Source organism: Musa acuminata, chromosome BXJ1-5 (assembly GCF_036884655.1).
Source record: "Musa acuminata AAA Group cultivar baxijiao chromosome BXJ1-5, Cavendish_Baxijiao_AAA, whole genome shotgun sequence".
Classification (NCBI taxonomy): Eukaryota; Viridiplantae; Streptophyta; class Magnoliopsida; order Zingiberales; family Musaceae; genus Musa; species Musa acuminata.
This window is the reverse complement of record NC_088331.1, coordinates 2,338,186-2,357,175: the sequence shown is the minus strand read 5'-3', so window position 1 is coordinate 2,357,175 and position 18,990 is coordinate 2,338,186. Positions and strand designations below refer to the sequence as shown.

Sequence of the window (18,990 nt, the reverse complement as noted above, 5' to 3'; positions counted from 1 at the left end):
TGGTCCAAACCTCTGTACAGGCCTATGGGTGCGGCGCATGCTTGGTTAGAAGATTTCTTGTCGAAATTGGGCCATATTTAGGCCGTAAAGCCCAATAGACCTTGGGCACGCACCCGACCGAATCTAACGTAGATCGCGGCCGTGGAAGCCAATGCGTTGCTCGGTCGTGGAACTCCGTGCTGCGCTTGCATGTGAAACATGCGTCGCGCGTGCGGCGAGCACCGGGAATATTTCGGTTCGCGCGTCGTGGTTGGGTTCCACGTGAAGATGCCATGCAAACCCTCGTCATCACGTGGACGTTGATCCCGGATCCTCGTATCACAGCCACACGTTGTTGGCATTCTTCCTCACCTGCGATGAACCACGGCCTCTCCTCTAATTAATACCACACGGTCATAGAGATGAATTATAACGCTTTACATACGCATACAACTCTTTTATTATTCCACAGTACAGTACTGTTCAATCCGTGGTATGATGTTTGTGGCGTGTGATCATCAATCGTAGGGGCCCGTGTCGCGGAAACAAGTGGTTTTATGTGAATAATTAATGTCATGCTTATCTTTCAGCGCATACATTATGCAGGATCCAATGTGGCACATGATTACTTTTATGTGTGTCGATTAAGTTATTATAAGCTCGTCGGAAGCAGCAGAATGATTAGGTGCAGTTGCTGCCTGACAAGAGTGGACCTCAGTGGGGAGCATCTTTAGGGACTTCCATGACCCTTCAATCACCACCTCTTATGCTTTTAGTGATACAAATTCTCGCGTCTGTGTTGTTGTATATTTGAAGGTCCGGAAGCGCTTCCACTACGGTGAATTCATGACACTGAAATGAGCTTTGTGCAGTTCATAATCGTGTGTTGATTAGAACTACTGCAAAGCACTTTCAGTTCGCATTGAAGTCATGGTCTTATTAGCTACAAAAACATAGCTACCAGTTGTTGTTGGATTATTTCATTTCTCTGTTGCTCGACCAATGCGCTTTGACTCCCCTATAACAATGGATTTAATTACTCCGATCAATCATAAAACAAAGATCAGATTGACAGCGATGGTTGCACACAATACTTGATCTTTCTCTTGCATCGAATTTGATATTAGTCTCGATGGTACTGGCTATGTTCACACCTACTTCGTATGGTTAGGCTTAAAATTCTCTTAACAGTTTATTCGTAGAATAAAGCAACTCGTAAGACTTCAAACTATATTCACAACTACCATTTATTTCTATCACTATTTTGTTGACCTCTTCTTTAACTGATAGCTCAAGAGCACTTGTAGGATGTTCTTTTGCTGATAGAGAAGCTAAAAAGGGTCACTAAAAACGCAAATTGAACTTGATAGGTTGACAGAATCATTTTAATGGAGATGTGGCTCAGGGCATCGTTCTAAAGTGGACAGGCTTTGGTCAACTGTGTTAAATGTTCTTCAACATCTCTAGAGTGGCAGTGTCATGGAAATTCGAGAGAAGTAACTCATGCAATATGTGTCCATCATCAGGCCCTTGACCGCTCAGCTTCAGAGGTATGGACATTTCTAATAAAGTAGTCTCTACAGTACATTGAGTGCAGGCCTCTCTAACTACACATCATCTTAAAACGCAAAGAGATAGAGAGGGAACAGATATTACCATCCCTTCATCCAAACACCCGAGTTATAAATGACCATGGAGAAGTCAACTTGCAAGTGCTATCCATATTTCCATGACTAAGGACATGCAACTTTGGAGCAACTGGGGGACACCTTTTATAGATTAAGATTCGGCTAATCTCTTTTTCAATGTCCAAACACAAACCGGCATTTCTGATCACGACATGAATTGTTTAGAATACATCCTTAATCACTTCTCTAAAGCTAAAGGAGAGACACAGTGGAAGTCACTCTCCATGGAACCTCCACCATAGGAAGCCAATAAGGCCTACGGCATCTCCGAAGCTGGTCAAAAGTGGCAGCGAGCGATCGTATGCTTTAGATCTCGAGCCACCACCTGCAGCTTTACCTAATCGATTGATAACTTTCTGCTCTTCTCTTCCTCGATCGGCCATCCCTTTCCTCAACCCTTCGCTGTATACCTACTGAGATTAAATGTATATACAGTATCTCGTCATCAAGACCTGAGTATAGATATACGTATATATAATATGACCGATGGTTTGGGGAGGGATGAGCTGGTGGCAGTGGTGGTCTCGAGGAGGGCGCCGCGGCCGACAGCCACGCGGAGGGTTCGGTGGGTTTGACTTTTCTGCATGACTCGGTCCGGACGACGCACGTGAACCCCACCCTCCCCGGTTGAACCAGGCCGGTTGGTTTACATGACCGGTTCGGGCATTTAGCCGCACTCATTTTGATGCATGCACCGGAATGCATGGCCATGGATGGTTTCTCCGGACGCAGATTATGATGTCGACTCAATATTCAACATGAGCTTTGGTGCTCGAAGCTATAAATGCCTCACTGTAGGGATGACATCACGTGGTTGATTGCTGGCTCATTCGATCGATGCGAGGGGTCGAACAAGAAGATCTTTACGGTGAAGCGACATGAGGAGATGGAGAGAGAGAGAATAGGCAACGAAGTCATGAAACATAGTCACAAGGAGAGGGACCTGTTGCAGATTTATTTACTCTTTAAGAATGCCAAATCAAACTGAATCATTAAAAATACATAAGAAAAGGAAAAAAAAAAGATGGTTAATTATTAGAAGAAATGTCAGATGTGTCTCGGAAAGGCAAAACGAAGAGACAATGTTCGATCGAGGAGGGAGAGGGAGAGAGAGAGAGAGAGAGAGAGAGAGAGGATGTCTGCTTTCGGCTCCTTTGGAGGAAGACCATCAACCACTTGCACAACTGTTTGACACCAAACCTGGGTTAACTTGGTAAACCCAGGGTTTAACAACTCCTAAACCTCAGTTTAAGGCATTTTAATGGAGCCTAAGGCATCACCATCAAACACTATGTCACAACGCATATCATATTATAACCCTCGCCTTCTCTCTCTCTCCACCTATTCCCATTATTATATCCATTTCTTCAACTCTTAGGCCAACCCTCCCATCTCTCTCTGTCTCCTCCCTTCACAAACCCTCTCTCTCTCTCTCTCTGCGTTTGGTTTCGGCACTTCCTCCACTGCTCCTCCCCTGTGCTCTCTTCGCTTTAAAGAACTCGCTTTTATATACGTTTTCCCCACCTTTTCTCCGCTTTTGGAACTAGAAAACAGCGCTTCTATTATTTTTTTTGCTCCCTTCTCTCACACAGTGGGTTTTCTTGAATGAGGTTATGGCTGGCTTGGATCTGAGCACCGCTACAAGGTACGTCCACCACCACCATCTTCACCTCGCCCACCACCTTAACCCGAGCTCAGAGGATGACAACAATAACAGCAGCAGTGCTAAGATCGAGCATGGCCAATTCAGCGGCGCCGCGGAAAGCGACGACTCGCCGTTCACCCCCGATCAGGGGGCTGCTCAAGGCGGCGCGGCGGGCCGGCGCCCCCGGGGCCGCCCCCCGGGCTCCAAGAACAAGCCTAAGCCCCCGGTGATCATCACCCAGGAGAGCGCCAACACTCTCCGTGCTCACATCCTCGAGGTCGGCGCCGGATGTGACGTCTTCGACTGCATCGCCACCTACGCCCGGCGCAGGCAGCGCGGCGTCTGCGTCCTCAGCGGGAGCGGCATCGTCACCAACGTCACCCTCCACCAGCCCTCCGCGTCCGGTGGCGTGGTCACCCTCCAAGGCCGCTTCGAGATCTTATCGCTCTCGGGGTCCTTCCTTCCGCCACCCGCTCCTCCCGGGGCTACTAGCCTCACCATCTTCCTCGCCGGTGGACAAGGCCAAGTGGTCGGCGGCAACGTCGCCGGAACGCTGCTTGCGGCCGGCCCGGTTCTTGTCATCACTGCTTCCTTCACCAACGTCGCATATGAGCGGCTCCCGCTAGAGGAGGAAGAATCCCCGCCGCTGCAGATGCAGCCACCAGCGCCACAAGGATCAGGAGGAGACGGAGGGAGCGGCGGAGCGGGAGGCAGTCCCTTCCCTGACCCGTCATCGATCTTACCATTGTTCAACTTGCCGCTCAACATGACAAATAGCCAATTGCCGGCGGACGCGCACGGTTGGGCGGGGGAAGCAACCGCAACCAGGCGGCTACCTTTCTGATATGGATGGACATGATGTGCCTGCTGCAGCAAAGGTTAGCATGCGCACTCGAGGATTTCCGTGCAACAACTACTCAGCTTGTTTCATTTCTTCTCGACTGGTTCCGATCTTTTGCTCTCTTTCTTGGGATTTCTGATGTCTTGTCTTCTCTGTCGCCTCGTCTACTTCATCTTCCACTGTTGTGTGTTGTTTTTGCTGTTGTTGTTCGTGGAAGTACTCTCTCTGTTATAAATACACTTGTTTAGTACTGTTATCATCATCCACTGCATGCACCGACTGCTTCATCTCGACCTTTTTCTTACTCTACTATCAGTCCAACATTCGGATTAACAGCTGAGTATTCCCAGTGTAATTGTCAGTAGCACTGTGTTTGTACCCTTCTTCTACTTGTTAGCAGATAATGAAATGGATGATTAGGGCATATTAGTTTTCAGTGAGTATTCATCGAGGATCATGGAAATAAGGATAAAAGGAGAAGAAATCATGAAGTAGGGTTTCGTCTGTGGGATACGAAACATTGTTCTTTGATCCCATGTCTGCATGTCTTCTACCGAAAGACCACTAGCTTTTGCTTTCTGGCAGCGTTCTCTCAGGAAATCTTCATCTTCCTCCTCGCCATCTGTGCATCTGAAGCGTGAAATGTTGGGGTCTATCGAACATTCAAACATTCATCGAAGGCGATTATGACCTCAAAAGATGGAAAATGTCCCAAAGTTGATGCATTGTCCTCATGTTTGCCTGATTAATCATTGTTGTATTGGCATAATACCAAATTATACCACCTGATCAAAATATCTTTTATGCTCATTCCAATACATCGCATAGCAGTCTCATGTTTAGTTGCTTTGTAATTGCTTGTCACATCTATGTGTCATGCTTTTTCTAAGGATAAAACATCATTAGCTCATAAACTTTGTATAATATTCTCCCAATCATATCTCCAAATTAGGCAAGTTCTATTGGTCTTAGCACATCCAGCTAGCCAATTTGCAATGACAATTTCCTTATCTATAGATGTGTGACATTTTACAATCTTCAAAATTCTTAGGTCTTCCAAACTGCTTCTAATAGCAAATCAAGGTAGCTTTTCTTGTCTGATTAAAATTTTAACCAACAATTCTGCATCGATCTCGATCTCGATTCTTTGAACAACTTCCTCTCTTCCATGTCTATTTTTTTTCACATTTCTGTGTCATCCTTGCATATTGATTATATATTTGGTTTACATGAATAGATATGTATGTATTCTGTCTTTATTTATTTACTTTCTATTACAAATATATTAAACTTTAATTCTTGATCGTTAACAATTTACTACTTTATAAAATTTCAGATCTAGATTGTTTCAAAGATGATTGAATGTGATCATCTAAGCATAAAAAAAATATTTGTTGATATACACAAACTCTTGAATTGTTAGCTATTTATTGAATATTCATTGGAATTTTCTTTGTCTTTGATCAGTTGTGTTACATAGCCAATGCTTTATGTATTATTCGACGGGAGAAACTTGAACTATGATGATCATCATTGAATCCATATATACTCCATCTTTTGTGCCTTAAAACCTTTACACGATAATTATTAAATAGGATCACATGAAACGAGGATTAATACAAGATTTAGTGTCATATATAGAAGATTTGTCAGAAAATACAAAGTTACCTGATGTTGTGATGATAGATTTCAGTCAAAAAAAGAAGCTACCAAACCATCCAACATTGCAGTTATATATTACAACAATTTTCAGATATCTTTACATTCCTGACTGGTAATTGCAAACATTGCAACTCTAATATCCTCAAATTCTTCACTTCTTCTCGTTGTCATGGAGATCTATGGAACATGTCAACTTCTGCTATAATGAGATGAATAATGCTGCTTAAGGGAGTTTCCTTGATCATTGATGTCGATTCATCTTTGCTTATAAATGTTCTCTTGTTTGATGCTGAACTTGATGCCAGAATCACTGTCATCGATAGCTTTGGTTGCATCACTAGATTTTCCAGCTACAATAAACATATTATCACTTCTGAATTGTTTTTTTTCCTTTGTTATTATTGTCATTACGAAGAAGTCATACATACAACCAATTAACACTTTCTTTCCGAGTTGTAATAACTTGTGTCTTAGTTGCTCAGTGAGCAAGTAAGAAAGGTAACTGCAGGGATATTATTATTATCTTCTTGGTTCTTGCTATGTAGCAATGTTCACTTATGTGGCTCTTTAATCTGTGGAAGATTCATGATCTTTCTCTGATACTACCAAAACACATTTTACCTTGATAGCTTTGATTCATATGCTTTCTTTTCGATGGACTACGTGAAAGTTCAAACAAATATGTAGTTAGTGGATCATTAGGAATGGAAGACTAAAGTCGTTCGCTGAAGGATCTTTTTCCCCTTGCAAGATCACAACTTAGTAGTGCTAATTTGAGAAGAGACTTTCCAAGAAGAAGAAGAAGAAGAAGAAGAAGAAGAAGAGACCTGATGAGACTTTCGAGTAAGAGATACAAACTTTGGTTCTTAAGGTCCTTAGTTAGGATTTAGAGTTTGTAGGGGGGCTTGTTTACAAAGCAAAGCTGACTTAAGAAGACAAGATTATGGAAGGTTGAATTAGATGTCATTGGAAGAAACAAAGATGTTGATCGCACAGTAGTAACCCTGTCGAGCGAAGAAGACAAATGTGAAGGGCAACGCAAGAAGGCATGTTTATATACTCATGTTGTGTTCATAAATGAGAGTTTCATTCATCCTTCAATCAACAAGGATAGAATTATTGGATAATTTTCATATATTATTATTATTATTTTTAAATCGCATAAAATGACAAACATGCTTTCAACTTTTTCTTGAAAAAGTCGAGGAAAATATTTTCCCTCCTTTCATTTGGTCCGATTAAAAAGAAATATTATATTATAATAGGAAAAAATAACATCAAAGTCATTAACCACGGTTAAAAAAATTATATATCAAATGAAGATCGAAACAAAAGTAAATAATAACTATATGATACTAAGTATTGAAAAGAATACGATGATATATACGAGGTATAATTCAACTTGCTAATGTATGTTAACACTGATCAATTTCATTCGATTTATAATTTTTGATCAACACGTTTAATGTCACGATACTAATAACAATGGAAAGCAAATTATCGTAAAAAAATAACTGGAAAAATATTTTCCTTTTAAGAAAAACCCACAAGTATTTGCATTAAAAAAAACAAAGATTACATGAAAACACAACCTGTCCCCCTTCATAATCACGCGTGCAAGCAAAAGGTCAAGATTGCAGTCTTCAAGGCCACTCGATTTAGGAAGATGGCATATATTAAATTCCAATAACATCCCAAAGTGACCGCATCAACATTTAATATTTCCAATTTGATCGAGCGGGCGATTCCAATTTGAAGGGAAAAAAAGGGGACCCACACCATGTTTCTCTCTCTTTATTTATTTTCTCTCATTTTAAATGATGAAAAAAAGAGATAAATTCTTTTGAGAAAATTCCTAAATTTGAAAATTCTTGTAAAGTTTCTTGGTTAGATGAAAATTTTGTTTTATCTTTATCTTCGTCACCTACCATTGCCTCCTCTTTGCATCGTAAAGAGAGGCGCTCGACGAGATTAACTCATGTGCAAACACATAAGTGATAGGGAAGAAAAAGGGTTCTATGTGATCGATGGAGCTAGCTCGGGCATAGGTAATCATGAGAGGGGAGAAGACGATCAGTGGGACCAACCCGTCTAGAAAGATAAATATAGGTGCCTAAGGATTGACGAGGTGGAGAGGAAGGTTGGTAGGGTAGAGAGATGTGGTCGACGGAGGATATGATGATTATTTTTTAAAAAATATTATTTAAATTTTTTTGAAGTTAAAATGTTATTTGAGAAATTCTTAAACTTAAAAGATTTTTATTTGAATTCATCCTTTAAAAAAATATCCTATTTCAATTTAGAAAAATTATAATGTAGTGTGTTTGAACAAATAATTAGCCCTTGCATTTATGTGTATTTGATCACATAAATAAAAATAAAAAATAAAATATAAAAATAAATTAATTTTCATAAAGTAAGTTACATAATTTCAAAAATATGCTATTGTTATACACAGCCATACGTATTATTTCACCAAAATACGTTTCCATATTAAGAAAAGATGTGACATATTGTGTATGCAAAGGAAGGAATTTGAAGTCTGAAAATTTAGATTTAGCTTTTTTTTTTTTAATTTGAGAAAAAAGAAGAAGATATATATACAATAAAAAAAAAGTCCTGAAAAGAATGCATTAAAGAAGTTTTAATTAATCGCTTCGATTTCCGAGCTCCAGTTCGAACCCTTTTTAGAATTTTTGTTTCCTCCTCTGGTTAAAGGTGTTGATTCCGATTCCTCCTCATCTTGTTAGGTTGGTGGTGGTGCGGTGTGGGTTATGGATGGCGAACGTTTTTGGTCTTGAAGCAATTCGTCCTTCCCATTTTGGTTTGGTGCGGCCGATCGATCTGATCTGAGGTGTGTTTTCTTTTCTTGGTTCTTTGTTTACCCCATTTTTTTTCCCACGAATTTGGTGTAAAAAATGACTCTTTTTCTTTGACTTTCCGTGCAAAAACGTAGCATCGTGAAATGGGCTGACTGACGGGATAATTTGTATTTGCATTTCACTCGATCGATCCTTTTTTTTCTCCGAAAGTTGTGATTTTTGGGGAGACCTCGCAAAATTTCTTTACATGCACTCGCATTTTCTTGTTGAAGATCTTTGTTTGGTTTTAATTTCTTGAAGAACTGCGGAAGTGGTTTGAAGATCTAGCTGAACTGCAGCAGAGAACGCTCGGGAATTTGGTTGTAGGGTTTGGCAAAATGGACGCTAGAGAGCCTCCGAGATTGAGCTCGTCGCAGCCTCCCGGTGTAGTGGAGGGTCCCGGCTCCTACGGAGCTGGACTGCCGAACAATCCGATGGTGGCGCATAATTCAGCTGGAGTGATGGAGGGCATGCGGCTTTCTTTTAACCCCATGACTTCACCTGCGTCGAAGCCGGTGGACTTGACCGGTTCTTTGTACCAAGGAGATGGTTTCTCTGGAATCAGGCAAGGTGGTCTATTTAACATGGGTGAGTCGGTGAAGAAGAAGAGAGGAAGGCCAAGAAAGTATGGACCAGATGCTGGCATGGGTTTGGCCTTAACTCCACCATCTTCAGCTTCGGGATACTCTAATAGTTCAGCCTCTGATCCAGCAGCTAAGCGTCGAGGCCGCCCTCCCGGTTCAGGGAAGAAGCAGCAACTGGAAGCGTTGGGTAATTCTTGCGCCACTTAGTTTAATTATGAACAATTAGTCTAGATGTGACTTGCTGTGTGTGTACAGCTGCTAAGGCAAAGTGTCTTAAGCTCTCCATAAGTGATTGTGAGTTAGACTTCCATGGGTTCATGTATGATCTATCTTGTTCCTTCTAGTCTTCTCTTACATGACTACATTATTGTACAAATTCTGAGCTATTTACGTACAATTAGGTCATTTTGGTTTCCTAATGTTCAAATATTCCTCTAACATCAGTTGCTTCTATTCTGCATCTACAATATGTTCTGGTTTATAACTTAAAGTTTAAATTTAGTCATGATCGTTATTTTCTTTTTTATGATATTTCCTTGTACTTTTTTGCTTTCAGGCTGTCCTAGTTGGTGATAATTAGTTGTTAGCTGCCCATTCATATAATTTGCATAATTTATTTCTTCCTGAAGTCAATGCCTATACAGATTAATTTCCATTAAATCTTCTCACTATAAAGAAGTCATTTGAAGGCCCTAAGTCCAGCACACTCAAATTGCATCTCTTGAATGTCAAACTTCTTTCTTCTTTTTCTGTAGTTCTTTTGTCTACATATTCAATTTTCAAAGTTTTAGCATTCGTTTCTTTGTCGGGTTTGCATTTTAATACTTGTTCCAAAATTCTTAACATTAGTTTTCATGGTTACCCAGGTGCCCCAGGGATTGGCTTTACTCCTCATATTATCACTGTTAAAATTGGAGAGGCAAGTAGTTGAGCTTGAAAAATATCATGCATTATTCTTTCTTTGCTGCTCAAGCATACCTAACTCTGAGAATAGGTCACCTTAATCTTATTTTTTTTTCTTATTTTAATTAAATTGTTATGTACCATTTTCATGATTTTCCTAAGCTTTATAACCAAAGGAAAAAATGATTAGATAGCATTGTCACATATTTTAATGATTAAATTTCCCATTTTATGCTAAAATGAGGGGGATGAAATGATTGAGGAAGATTCTTATTGTGATCCAAGGCATATCTTCTGTTGTCTGATTCTGGTTGTCTTTTCCATATATCATGCAAGTTTGACCTGGGCTTATATCTTTACCTTTGACAAATTCAAAATACTGTATCTGATATAAAATATTCTTAGATTCATTTTTAGTTTACACTATACTTATGGTTAATCTAGAAGCTCCAGTGAAACAAGCCACACGAGTAAGTAGTTAAGATGGGGATTGAGAAAGAAATTTACATAAGGCCTGAAAGCTAACCTTTAAATACGAAAGAAACTGTATTCCTATAACACCCATGTGCTCAAGAATGTGTTTTAATTAATATCTTAAAATTTGAGCCCCTCTACTGTTTGCTACAGTTACATGCTTAATTTGACCACTTGGGGTGACTGGTCTCAGTGAAATAGATCGAGTCATCTCTGTTGCTTGCATGCAGTTATAAGCAGTCAATTTGAAAGCGTTACTTTAACTAAAAATGCTTCTAAGGATGCTTCCTTGATAGCTAATGATCTTAAAAGTCAACATCATTCTTTTGATATTTTAATTATTGAAATGTATGTGTGATTCAACTCTATGTCTGTATATGCCAACTGATTCATTATGTGGAGATATTTCCATTCTCATCTGTCAATTTACTGGAATACTTGATATTATCATCTATAACTTTTGACCTAATCTAGTTTACGTCCTTGATGTGTGGTACCTGATGGTAGCTCGACAATGGGTAAATCTTCTTTTACCAGTATATTTCATGGCATTATCTTATAACTTCCGGTCCATAGAATTAAAACTTGTTGAATTGTGTCATAACTCCATGCTTTATGCTTATGATGTACCGTTCTTGAAATTCATTTGTTGTAAGACATTTGGATAAGATATATAATATTATAAGCTAATCCATGCAATGTGTGACTTTGTGTTCTTGATCACTGAAATCAATGCATATTCTATTTAAACTTTTTGAAGAGAATAAAGAATGCAATTTGGACATCAAGACAGTACATTTTCTCTTAAGTGGATTAATTATTAGCCTTTTTTTGCACTAACATGAAGATCGACATGGATATCTCCTGGATTGCAGCATGAGAATCAACACTGACATTCTTTTAAGCAATTAGTTGGGTGCAATTTTTGTTATGAAGCTCAATGCTGAAAGGTTAAAGAAAGAACTAAACTATCATACGCTAGGCTCATGAAGGTGGTTGACTATCATATGTTGTACTGTGCATGTGTGTTATCATATGTCAAGACATGTTCTTGACTGGCGTAGGTCATATTCAACATATATCAGTTATATTGTATGTAGTGAATGCCCCCCATAGAATACCAAGCACAGTGTCATAAATTGAATACTGATTGATGTTTTGTATGATGCCTCGTTTGAGTCATAACTTTTACTATGTTGTATATAGAGCAATGCTTGGTGCTTTAAAATTTTCATTACTCTTCGAACCAATTTATACAAAAGAGTTGATGGGGGCTATCATAAATTTATGGAGAGACAGCTCAATACAAAATACTTAAATAAGGACCATTTTCATATTGGCAGGATATTGCTTCAAAAATCATGGCCTTTTCGCAACAAGGACGTCGGACAGTCTGTATTCTGTCAGCAAATGGTGCTGTCTCTGATGTAACACTTCGGCAGCCAGCAATATCTGGTGGAACAGTAACTTATGAGGTTCGAATATTCTGATCTTGTCTCTTGAATTGCTTGACATATAGAGTTCAAAAATACATCACTGGACAAAGATTTTGTGTCCATAGATGTACGTGGATATGTGTTACATGCAGACAAAGGGAATGTCATGATGGAAATGCAATCTTCAATGACAAAATAATATATCTAGATAAAATGTTCCTTTCTGTTGTTTCATTTCTTAAGTCATGAAAATTTCTTGATTTTGTGGAACTTCTGTGGTAGTCTTTATTTCGAAGATAATCATGGAATTCAAAGTTAGGAATTTCATAATTTCCACACATCATAGGGTTATAACCTTCTGTGCATTCTTGCATTATGAATATGAACTTAGAACAATAGAACAATCGTTAGTGAATTGGATTATCTTTCATTTAACAAGTTTTTTGATTTTACGTCTATGGGGTCAGGAAGAGAGTTTTTATTTTTTCGACTTATATGAACATGCTTGTAATTTAAGAACTTATGGAGTTTAGGTTTTTGGAGAAGTTGATGACAAATGGTCATTGTAGAATCAGTCTTAATAATTTTACTGGTATCAAATACAGGTTCTTTTGGTTTTAAGACTTTTCAGCTGTTATATTTAAAGCCTGGATTCTCCAGTTATCTGGGCTCTTGTGAAGGATCTGGAGTCTAATTATGCAATGTTATCTGGATTCAGGCAAAAAGGGTCATAATTTGTTTAATTTATCATAGATTTGCTCTTGGTTTAAGTTTGTTATAGGTGGACTTCCCTAGATAGTCAATCTCCAGGGTCCTTGGTGGACCAGTGGGACAATCTGATAGATATTGTAAAACTGGCAAATCATAAGGTCTAATAAATCAACCAGGGTATCTTTAGCAACATAAATTTGTACACCATTGTGATCCCTTTGCTCAAGGTAAAACAAACAGTTGAACTCTTTCCTGAGTACATAAAGGTGGAAAGTACTTTGGGCATCCGTCTCTGATATGGCCTTTGACAAGATCGTTGTACTGGGATCAACTTTGGAACTGGTTATGGAATTTAGACTCTGAATAATGTTTTTACTGAAACAACTACTAAGTTTAGATTTATAAGTTGGTCAGATCAGCTAGAATTGGTCTGGTTTGATTGGTATTGATTGGGTTATTGTTTTAGGTTTGATTGGTTGATGATCAGTCTATTTTGGTCAATTCCAACAATCTTTCCAATAAATTGATGGTTTTTGAATAGGATCAGGATCAACCTATACAAGAAACCATGGTATTCAAGGATCAAGGATTTTGCGAAAAACATTGTGTTGCAACTCTATGAATTGGCCAACATAATCCTCCTCGGTTAGAAAATACTTCAATGTGGGTTTTCTTCTATTTAGAAAAGGAAACTCCTTCACATGGAGAGATGAAAAGCAGGAAATGTTGCAATTTTTGTATCAGAAAGTTAAAATATAGGGGTTTAATGACTCTATATGGCTGTGGCCATATCAATTATCACCTTATAGTGGCACACGCTGTAACCTAGGACAATTTGCCCTTTTGATAAAGGGCATCTCTGTTTAATGTTAACATGCTATATTCTGCATAGCCACTATTGCTATATCCTAAGATGTTGATGAATATTAGCACTACAAGGTAAGGACTTGGACCCATTAAAAACTTAAGATATGCCAGCACCTTTATCATCTTACTCGTGTCAGTGATGAAGTGGTTGATCATCTTGCAGTTAGTTTATGTTTGAAGTTAGTACTATGCCTTGCCTTTTAGTTATGCAACATTTGTCATAATAGCTAAGAGCACTACTCTGTCACAGGGTTAATGCACAAAGTCCCAGTATCTTATCCGCAGAGCTGTCCTTTACCAATTATTGTTGTGACTCTGTGGCAGTAATGGGATCTTTCTTGCAGGGACGGTTTGAGATCATCTCTTTATCAGGTTCTTTCCTGCTCACAGAAGATGGTAGCACTCGTAGTAGAAGTGGTGGCTTGAGCATCGCACTAGCAGGATCTGATGGCCGCATTCTTGGTGGCGGGGTTGCTGGAATGCTTGTGGCAGCGACACCTGTGCAGGTCAAAATCAAATCTCTCCTGTGCATGTTACAAATGTCACACTTATAAGTGTAGGTTCACTTCTATTGCAGGTTGTGGTAGGAAGCTTCATTGCGGAAGGGAAAAAGCCGAAGCCAGAGCCATTGAGGTGGGAACCTTCATCAGTTCCACCTCAGATGACTGGGTTTGGAGCAGTGGTAACAGCCAGCCCGCCATCCGAAGGGACATCAAGTGAATCTTGTGAGGACCCTGGCAGCCCCACAAATCAGAGCGGTGGCACCTGCAACAACTCCAGTCAGCACGTTCAATCTGCGTATCCACCTGTCAGCTGGCCTCACCCAGCAAGTCTAAACAGGCACGAACCCGACATGAAACTGATGCCTAACTAACAGAGCTACCGTTTGAAATAAGAAGAAAGCACCAGGATTTGGATCACTGTAATTTTAGTTGCCTCTAATTATTACCGCACCTTTTAGAGTGGGCCTCCGACAGACATTCCGAGGCATCTAACAGACAGCCCTGTTGAAAACCTAGGCTCATGTTCTTAGGTCACTCATGTTGTTCCAAATTATTTGCTTGTTGACTTGTTTAGAATCTCTATTTCTGCCAGTAACGAAATGTTTATCTTCTTTTCTTGGACTTGTAACGTCGCAATGTCCGAGCAGACCAATATCTGGCTGTTCTTGCCTCCTAGTATTTACAAGCTCACTGTTTTCCTTTGTGTGAGCACATGCAGTGAACAGCATAAACTGACGGTGCTTGGTAGTAGCAAGTGTTGAGGATGTCATTTGCAGACTCTCGTGTTTTCATATGTTTAACATCATGATTGAGTTGTTTAATTTGTGGGGTGGGAATTATACAGCGTGTTGCATTAGTAGGATGGCATAAACCAGAAAGAAATGGTCCACTTTTTATTATTGCTTCGGAGATACATCTTTAGAGACATCTGCAATGGTCACACTAATTCCTCCACACAGGCATCAAAAGGGCTGTTGTGGAGATCTTACTCCCAATATTACTATCCACACCATCAGAAATCTTGCAGCCTTCATCTGGATAAATCCATCACATCACAGTCACTATGTTGTCTTCCTGCAACCATAAGTTGGCTTCTTCTCCTTCACTTGCCTGCCGACAAATGTGAGCAGATGCTGCTGCACCGAAATCTTCTGTACCTGTAATCAAAGACTAAGTAAGATGGAAGAAGCCAAGCCATGAACACTGTGAGACATAGGAGTCGGCATTCTACGACAAGTAGTACCACCATATGATTCGTCGATGTATGTTGTTGCATCCCACCGGAGGCTGTGGAACGTGATGTCTTCCCAGCTGCTGCTGCACATGCCCATGCACATGCCCATGCCCATGCAACGTGCAGGACTTGGGAAAGACGAGAAGAGTGCATTCCCAGGTTCATCGACGGTGAAGGCTTCTCTCGTTGGGTTGGGAACCCCATTTGAGGGCATTGAAGCTCCTCCATCCGCCTGCAGACCAAAAAAGACGATTATAGTGTTCTTATTAACATACCACGAAATAGAGTTCTTTAATGCTGCAGATCGTACCTTCGATGCATCTGAAATCACATGCGGTTCTCTGAAGGCTATCACAGTTTCTGGTGAGGGGAGGTCAGATGCGTTGCAGCTGCTGTCAATGAGATCAAGAGATGAACTTTCCTCTGTGCCGTGCAAGGCCTCATCGAAGTTTCTCTTGGGACACCTTTTAGCTTTGGGTTCTCCATGTCGATCGCTACTTGTCACCCCATTGCCACTTCTCTTGACTACTCGGCACAAGGCAAAAGCTCCCTAGGAAGAAGAAACCAGTCATTAGAACGACTACGTAGATCTAATAAAGGGTTCTTAGTTGCTCACCAGAAAGTTCGAAGCTCCTTGGAAAAGATCTTCGCAAAGACGGTACTCGTGCATGATCCAATCGGTTCTTTCTCCCCCGGGAGCCCGTCCGCGGTAGAAGACGAGTGTTTTCCTCAACCCGAACACGGAAGACTCACATGAAATCTTTCTATCTTTGCCGGTGGATTTCCAGTATCCAGAAACGGTAGCTCTGTTCGTGCGTGAACCGTTTGGGTATTTGCGATCCCGTGGGCAGAAGAAGAACCACTCCATGTCTCTTCTTGGAAGTAACGATTTGTCTAAGAACATAGAACGCCGAGCATCAGAGAAAAACATTTCTTCATAAATGTTGTGCTCAAAAGAGTTTTACAGCTTAATCTGCGGTAACTCTTGTCAGGAAGTAAATGATGAGACCAATTCACATATTTAGTTTCACTTCAAATCTATCAAGATTGGAACTGTTTGTGTCAGTCAAGTTCACAATACACACTCAGTTTGCCATCACTGTTCTTCACGAAAAGAAATAAAGCAAAGAAAAGATGTTACCTGGTAGCTCCCAAGGATCAAACTTGCACAAATCGATCACTGGAATGACCTCGAGCTCAATCTTAAGCCCATCTACTTTTCTCTTCAGGTAGTATCCGACTAACTCCTCGTCCGTAGGATGAAACCGAAAGCCGGGTGGCAACAACATAGCATTCATTTTTCTTCTTGCAATTCTACGCTCGGTCGATCTCTCATGGAACAATGAAGCAAGAAAAAGAAGAAGGAAAAATTAAGATCACACTATTTAAAACTCGAGCATACGAGAAATGATGAGATTAGCTTCCCCTCAAAAAGATGAAAAGTCATGGAAGCTGACTCTCTACCTCGTAGTGTACCTATTCAGAGTATGGAATATCCAAACATAGAAACTCTTCTCCGAGCACAACTTCCAGATGATGCAACCCTTATAGCTCAATATCATTCTTCTCATAAAACTCTGGTTTTTGGATCGATTCAACTTTCAGATCAGATGGAAAATTTTAGTTCAAGCTGCAAGTTCTCTAGGAAACCGAAGCGAAACCTCAAACTTCAGAGAGAAAAGAACAGAATAGAACAAAAGAAACTAAAGGTTTCACTTATTGCTACAATTGGAGATCTACGATACGGAAGAAGAAGAAATGGAGATTCCCTTTGTTCTTAGGATTGTGAACCTCGAAACCACGAACTGGAGACTGGTTTTGTGGAACTTGTTGGTGGGCTAATGTGTAAGTTCGAAGCAAGAGATGAGGAATTTATAGAGGAAAGGATGACTCGAAAAGGCTGTTCGCAACTAAACCCACATTCCTGTCAATATCTAACTGATGCAAGTGGCCTTCTTAGTTTACTACCACTTTGCCGGTTAATGTTATCTTCATATCACTATGTCGGAAAGGCCAAAATTTTCTCCTACTCCCTTTTTGTAAAGTGACTAAGATGCATGACTTTGATTTCAAGCATTGAGTTGCATTCACATCAAGTTCTTTCGTTTTGTTCTTTGTAGTAGTTTGAACCTTTTGAACTAATAATTTAAGACTACTATATGCTTGTAGAGTAGATTCCATTTCCATAAGGGTGGTCGATATAGGAAGAAACTAGTTCCTGTATTCATAGTTAGGACAAACTTAGCTATCCTTTTTTTCCTTTTTAACTTCTTAGGCATTAGAAATAGTCTCTATTATATTATATAACTTTATTTAATTATATAAAATATATTATAAATCTGATTAGATTTTGATTATTATATTATATAGTGATGAACTATCAATATCTCTTAGTCTTTATTACATCGCTCGAACATGAATCTAATTCTTCTTACAATTTAGTATTGCTGTATCTTTCGAATCTAATGATAATACATTTATAAATCATATAAAGGTTTTTTTGAATGATGTCGAAAGATGCGTAATCTTGATATTGATTTATCGTTATTTGATTCTGATTTTGACATTAAAGTTTTTCACATAATAGTAGCGTAATTATAGTTTATGATTATAATTAATATCAGAGCTTGTTATTTTGAAATTAAATACATTATATACAGTTTTATGCTATTGTGGGCAATGGTGATGGGTGCGACAATTAGCGATGTCACATGCAGTAATGGTTGCCTATGTGCAGCAGCTCAAGTGTCATTGCGGTAGGCTACCTTGGCCGTATGCAGCTGCAGCAAAGTCTCTGCTTTAGACCAACATTGCATCGATACCTTTGATCGACGGTTACAATACTGCAGTTACAACGACATTTGTTGGTTGTGGCTGACGTCAATTGGATGCTAAAGGCTATAGTCTCATCAATTGTACGGTGGAACAACTAAGTAATAATAGGCGTCCTTGGTTGACCATGAATCGTGATAGTTGTAGATGACACATAGTGTTAGGATCGAGAACACTAAGGGAGGGGGGGGGGGGGTGAATTCGTACAGCGGAAATCTTTCAGCGATTAAAAACGAAAGTTGCATTCGTTCGATAAAAACGATTTCGATGTAAAAGCCGATTCTAAGATTACTTAAGATTAAGCACAGTTTACGTTTAAACGTAATTTTACGTCTAAACGCGGTTTGCGTCTAAACGCAGTTTTACGTCTAAACGTAGTTTACGTCTAAACGTAGTTTTACGTCTAAACGTAGTTTACGTCTAGATACTGATTCTGAAGATACTGAACTTTGAGATGCGTTTTATAAATGTGCAGAAGACAGTTTGCAGTTATAAATGGAGTCAAAACGTAAACGTAAACTGCAATGTAATGATCGTACGAAAACGCCAATTTACGTCTAAACGCAGATTCGGAAAGATCTGAACTTAGAAACTCGTTCGTAAAAGCGCAGAAGGTAGTTTGCAGTTATAAATGGAATCAAAACGTAAACGTAAACTACAATGTAATGATAGTACGAAAACATCGATTTACGTCTAAATGCAGATTCGGAAAGATCTGAACTTAGAAACTCGTTCGTAAAAGCGCAGAGGGTTGTAGCTATTTAGGAGGT

General features: G+C 39.6%; 3 protein-coding genes across 9 annotated transcripts; 2 read left to right on the top strand and 1 right to left on the bottom strand.

Moving 5' to 3' along the window:
• Positions 1-3,048: 3,048 nt before the first annotated feature.
• Positions 3,049-4,409, top strand: LOC135672957 (AT-hook motif nuclear-localized protein 23-like). Of its 2 annotated transcripts, XM_065181532.1 has the most exons (2): positions 3,049-3,312; positions 3,385-4,409. In XM_065181532.1, the coding sequence occupies exons 1-2, from the start codon at positions 3,281-3,283 to the stop codon at positions 4,154-4,156; spliced, it is 804 nt and encodes a 267-aa protein (XP_065037604.1). In that variant the 5' UTR covers positions 3,049-3,280; the 3' UTR covers positions 4,157-4,409. The 2 variants fall into 2 exon arrangements, with proteins under 2 accessions (XP_065037604.1, XP_065037603.1); XM_065181531.1 differs by having other exon boundaries at positions 3,052-4,409.
• Positions 4,410-8,475: 4,066 nt separating this feature from the next.
• LOC103983823 (AT-hook motif nuclear-localized protein 10) lies at positions 8,476-14,775 on the top strand. Of its 3 annotated transcripts, none has more exons than XM_009401121.3 (6): positions 8,476-8,669; positions 9,004-9,447; positions 10,127-10,179; positions 11,981-12,112; positions 13,996-14,157; positions 14,229-14,775. In XM_009401121.3, exons 2-6 carry the CDS (start codon positions 9,015-9,017, stop codon positions 14,523-14,525), a joined length of 1,077 nt encoding a protein of 358 aa, XP_009399396.2. In that variant the 5' UTR covers positions 8,476-8,669; positions 9,004-9,014; the 3' UTR covers positions 14,526-14,775. The 3 variants fall into 3 exon arrangements, with proteins under 3 accessions (XP_009399396.2, XP_009399395.2, XP_009399394.2); XM_009401120.3 differs by having other exon boundaries at positions 8,477-8,669; positions 8,976-9,447; XM_009401119.3 differs by having other exon boundaries at positions 8,477-8,669; positions 8,938-9,447.
• Positions 14,776-15,028: 253 nt separating this feature from the next.
• Positions 15,029-17,219, bottom strand: LOC135674899 (protein NTM1-like 9). Of its 4 annotated transcripts, none has more exons than XM_065185157.1 (6): positions 16,853-17,219; positions 16,530-16,717; positions 16,005-16,282; positions 15,699-15,938; positions 15,398-15,620; positions 15,029-15,311 (listed from the first exon to the last, which is right to left on the bottom strand). In XM_065185157.1, the coding sequence occupies exons 1-6, from the start codon at positions 16,957-16,959 to the stop codon at positions 15,202-15,204; spliced, it is 1,146 nt and encodes a 381-aa protein (XP_065041229.1). In that variant the 5' UTR covers positions 16,960-17,219; the 3' UTR covers positions 15,029-15,201. The 4 variants fall into 4 exon arrangements, with proteins under 4 accessions (XP_065041229.1, XP_065041230.1, XP_065041231.1 ...); XM_065185158.1 differs by having other exon boundaries at positions 15,401-15,620; XM_065185159.1 differs by having other exon boundaries at positions 16,865-17,219.
• Between the last annotated feature and the right edge of the window lie 1,771 nt (positions 17,220-18,990).